The sequence below is a fragment of the Trachymyrmex cornetzi genome, unplaced genomic scaffold (assembly GCF_001594075.2).
Source record: "Trachymyrmex cornetzi isolate Tcor2-1 unplaced genomic scaffold, Tcor1.1 scaffold203, whole genome shotgun sequence".
In the NCBI taxonomy this organism is placed as follows: domain Eukaryota; kingdom Metazoa; phylum Arthropoda; class Insecta; order Hymenoptera; family Formicidae; genus Trachymyrmex; species Trachymyrmex cornetzi.
Genome location: NW_017296669.1, coordinates 125,548 through 130,285, shown reverse-complemented (window position 1 = coordinate 130,285; position 4,738 = coordinate 125,548). Strand labels below are relative to the sequence as shown.

Below are 4,738 nucleotides of genomic sequence, written 5' to 3'. Positions count from 1 at the left end.
AATGGAGTCACATCTCACACGTGTCTACTAGTGACAGATGTCGATACTTGTATCAATTTCAAATGTTTTAGACCTCTAATTTCACTTTTCCTAAGCCTGGGGTACAAAGTCACCCCGTGTGGCCGCTAAGGGTTATATTCGAGAAAAATATGACAAATACATAATCATAATAGAACAACTATTTCTCATAATCTTCTGAAGAATTTAAAAATATTTTCTGAATATCGGTTTTAGATTGGGCCTTCAGAGAAAAGACGGCGTATACTACTCGATGGATCTCTTCAGATCATTAATTTATATACTTACGATCGAGGTACTTATGTATGTACCGCTGATAATGGTTTAGGGCCACCGGTAAGAGCGGAGTATCAATTAGACGTCACAGGTACATAGAAAATCCATTTATTTCACAAAGAGTGAGTTTTGCTCAATATTAACTTTCGGTAGAATATCATTGCTCAACTTTGGCATTTTGGCACTACTTTTTGTTATAAATGTCTTATGAAATGCATTTGAATATTAGAATAACATAAATTTTTCTATTTTCATTTAATACTAATATCAAATACGTTTACTGAGATGTCGATGAATTTACGTTTTAGAGAAATGCATTTGGGCTGGCATGAAATGAAATGAATTTAATATAACGTCACATGTATTAGTTATAAATTGGATATCAATTAATTTGTGATTTTCGTGGTGATGGTGCAATTAACATTTCTAAGCATCGTGCATGCCTCTTTTCTTGCATTCTTTAGAACCAAATAAACTTCCCGTCGCTATCATTGGAGAGCCCGATTCTCGTATAACGGTGACGATGAACTCGCCGATAACTCTGCATTGTTATGCCATGGGATGGCCGAGGCCACTTGTCACTTGGTGGCGTGGCGACCAAATGTTACCTCTATTTTCGGATAATTACGAGCAAGACACCGATTATACTCTCTTGATACGCTCGGTAACTCTAACCAGCCTCGGCATTTACACTTGCCAGGCGTTTAATGGCATCGGTACACCGGCCTCTTGGTCGACAACCTTGCAAGCAGTCGGACCTGTCTACAATGTTAAATCTGAACACGAAGAGTACACCAAGTATCTTGTCCAACCACCGAAGAGACCCACTACCGAAAAACCACAGTATCCTTACAGGCCTACCAGAACACAGTCTCCAGAACATCAAACTTATGCTCCCGTCTATTCCTCGAAACCACCTCACATCCCTCGTGTTATTCCTCTTGAAATCACTACCACTGAGCCCAGTAGCGTCAAGTTCAAAGGTGAGACTAAGTGATGGCTGATACTTATCAGCGTCCAGCTACATTACACCAACGATTGTGATTAAATTAATTTGTTGCTTCTCTCTCAGAAATTTGTTGTTTTAGACTTCCCGTAAAGTTTTCACGTGCATGGATGAAAGACTTATTTTTCATTGTATCTTTCAAAAACAATTTCTCCAAAATGTCCTATTTCGCGCTACTGTTCACAATAACGATATGTAATTGAATTCGTCTTGATTAATTTCGTTTTCCTGCATGCACGCCTAATATGAAAATTTATATTGCATTGTATTACAAGGCTGAAGCTGCGTTAAGACAACTCTTGCTTATTGGCTATTTCACGTGTATTCTAAAAATTTAATATGATTAACAAAATATCTCTCTGTCATTACAAGGAAATGAAAACGATCGATGTAAGTGTATTCCACACAAAGGAAGACTTTATACATTCTCTTATATTGAGAAAAAATAATTTCTTAATTTCTTAATATTTATTGAATAAAGTTTTTATCGCTTTGAGAATATTAATAAATCTTATTTCTCAATCAACACAGTGCCGGTCAAAGTCAATGTATCGGCAGGACAATCACAATTCCCTGAAGGCAGTGACATAAGCATCGCTTGCAATGTCGATGGTTATCCGATTCCACGTGTACTCTGGTATAAGGACGACGAACTTATTCAAACCAACAATCGACTAAAGATTTCTGGTAAAATCACACAAGTCCTAATATCGATACGTTTTTATAAAAAGCAACTGTTTTCAAAAATACCAGACGATTTGCAGGTCCTGGGTATCAATCATGAAACTTTTTTCCTAGGATGAAAAGTGAAAAGTGAAAAATTTCTCCATTAACTTCAATGGTTAAAATTTTCACTTTTCACTTTCCATCCTAGGGATAAAGTTTCATGATTGATACTCTGATGAAATAAACAGCAAGGTTGGCATTAGCGCATGGATGAAAACACGGCGATAATCCGCAAACCTTCTGGTACCTTTGAAGATCTAAAAGTACCCGTGAAAATCTAAAAAGCGTTATAAAGCAATTGTTTCTTTGCAAATATATTACAGATTAAATTTTTTTCTCTATAATAATAGTAATAGAATGAATGTGATAATAATATAAATTATATATATTATATATTTTTATTTGTGTGTGTGTGTGTGTGTGTGTGCAGAACTCAATCGACTTATCATTAGCGATGCAAATCGGGAGGACTCTGGCCGATATCGATGCGAAGCAGCCAATGAATTCTCTTCGGATTCTGATAATGTTGATATACGCGTAGCTGGTGAGAGACTATGATTCATATCAATATATACATATTTTCTTTATATATATCCCTTCATGCAAACAATATACGTTTCATTAATATAATTGATTTTTTTCAGGTATCTTTATTCATCCCCATTGCCAGGATAACACGTTTTTCGCCAATTGCGAACTTATTGTTGCAGCCAAGTATTGTACACACAAGTACTATGCAAAGTTTTGCTGCCGATCATGCACAGAGGCCGGCCAGTTACCAGCGAGAGAACCTCATATCGATAATTCGAGAAGAAGAAGGAGATTTATTCCGCGAATGCTTGTATAAGACACCAAATTGACTTTTTGATATTTCCGATACACGTGATAGCACGTAGACAAATACTAACATAAATATCGATTCTGGATCGTAGCCGGTGGGATTCGCAATAGAAAAAAATGAGAGAGAAATTGCGCGTACCTGCTCTTATCGGACGTGCCGGATAATCGATTTATTAAATCACTGCCAAAGCCTTAGAGCGTTTATACATCGGTATAATATGTATACGATATATGTGTATGTATACATATATATATATATATTCTTATCTAAAACGTGCAAAACTGACATCACGCGATTCGGCCTGCGCGATCTTGTTCTTCGACGTTTATCCATGTATATACGATCTGATGCTGAATCCTAGTCCGATGAAGCCATATTAGGCGGGGTAATTAACTACTTGTTCTTAAGAGATAAGTAGAAACGTCGCAATCGCGCATACTTTCCAGATGACATCCTATGTTGTCAAAGTAACCAATGTCGACTGCAGACAAGCGCGTAATTTTGCGGATCGTATTATAGAATATGCAGGAAATACTGTTTTCAAATAGTATTCTTTTAAATTTAATATATATTTTGTGTAATAACTATATTTCAGGTTAATTGTCGAATATTTATGATAACTCACAGCAGCGCAATAACGTGTAATTCTTGAGAAATTTCTTTTTTGAAATCAACAGCAAAATTTCGACAATTCCTGCACAAATCTTGAAAATACAATCTGAAGAGTGTTTATTCATGTGAGACGATATATCATTCCTTTCCACGCAGCATAGAGTTAGTGCGCACGCTACAATGAAACGATACACAAAAAATAAAGTTTACTTGCATAAAACATTGTGTAACAATAAGTTGAGTGAAGTTTTTCATTGGACACATTATACTGCGTAATTAAAAAAGGAACCTGTATCTATATTTGTATTAATATGTGTATGCACTCACATTATGTTGTATAATATAAATAGTTTATTATGTAATATGTCATTTATAATAATATTTTATTATTCAGTTCTTACACTCGCATATGTATTATCACATAACGCGACTCCAAGTTATTCTCATTATCTTTCATTACCACACACACACGCGCGCACACGCGCGCGCACGTTATGCATATACATACATGTACGTATGCACCATTTTTTTGCATACCTCACTAGCAAACGTTAGTAGTAAATGGGTGCTTTCCAATTGTTTAATGGATCTTTAACATAGCGTATACAGGAATGCATAAAATCCCTATAGGCGCATAATATTATTTAATATTTTAAGCATATTTTTAAAATATTAAATTGTGATTAAATATTCTGAGAATATGCTTAAAATATTAAATAATATTATGCGCCTATAGAAGTGTAGCATATTATGCACGATTCAATTAAAACAGAATGTATACATTGTGCACGATTTCGATCTGTTTCGGATAGAATTAGATTAAATGTAGCTTTTTCCACCTGTATTGAATGAAAAAAGTATAAGTATCGGCCACTCAACGTCCTCCAATCTCATTTATAGCCGCGCGGGTTAGTGACATATAATATAATTGTCACTAGAAAACACAGCTTACATAGGCCCTGTTCGCGTTGCGTGAAATCCCCAAATATTTTTGCACTTAAAATGAGATAGATACATATTTTGCCTTGAAAAGAGAGAAAGCGAAGATGTCGAGCGCCAAAAGTGCAAGCAACGCGAACAGATCTATAGCCGACTAGTAGCCTTCAGGCTGAGTACAAATGTGTAGTGTTATATCGACGATTATGGCAATCGGAATGCAAAACTTATGTCGCCATGCGCATGAAAGTGTCGAGTAATTTTACAATTGAAAAGCACCCAATGTGTCTATTGAAGATAATGACGAAACAGAACTTTAAAAT

The 4,738-nt window shown here is 35.6% G+C and overlaps 1 protein-coding gene across 1 annotated transcript in view; it reads left to right on the top strand.

Annotated features, from left to right (window-relative positions):
- Positions 1–3,795, top strand: part of Ppn (proteoglycan-like sulfated glycoprotein papilin) — an 89,261-nt gene extending 85,466 nt beyond the window's left edge. Inside the window, 5 exon segments of the mRNA XM_018505254.1 lie at positions 235–385; positions 759–1,277; positions 1,832–1,987; positions 2,457–2,570; positions 2,671–3,795. Coding sequence (XP_018360756.1) covers positions 235–385; positions 759–1,277; positions 1,832–1,987; positions 2,457–2,570; positions 2,671–2,873 — 1,143 coding nt within the window. The 3' untranslated portion in view covers positions 2,874–3,795.
- The last annotated feature ends 943 nt before the right edge of the window (positions 3,796–4,738 follow it).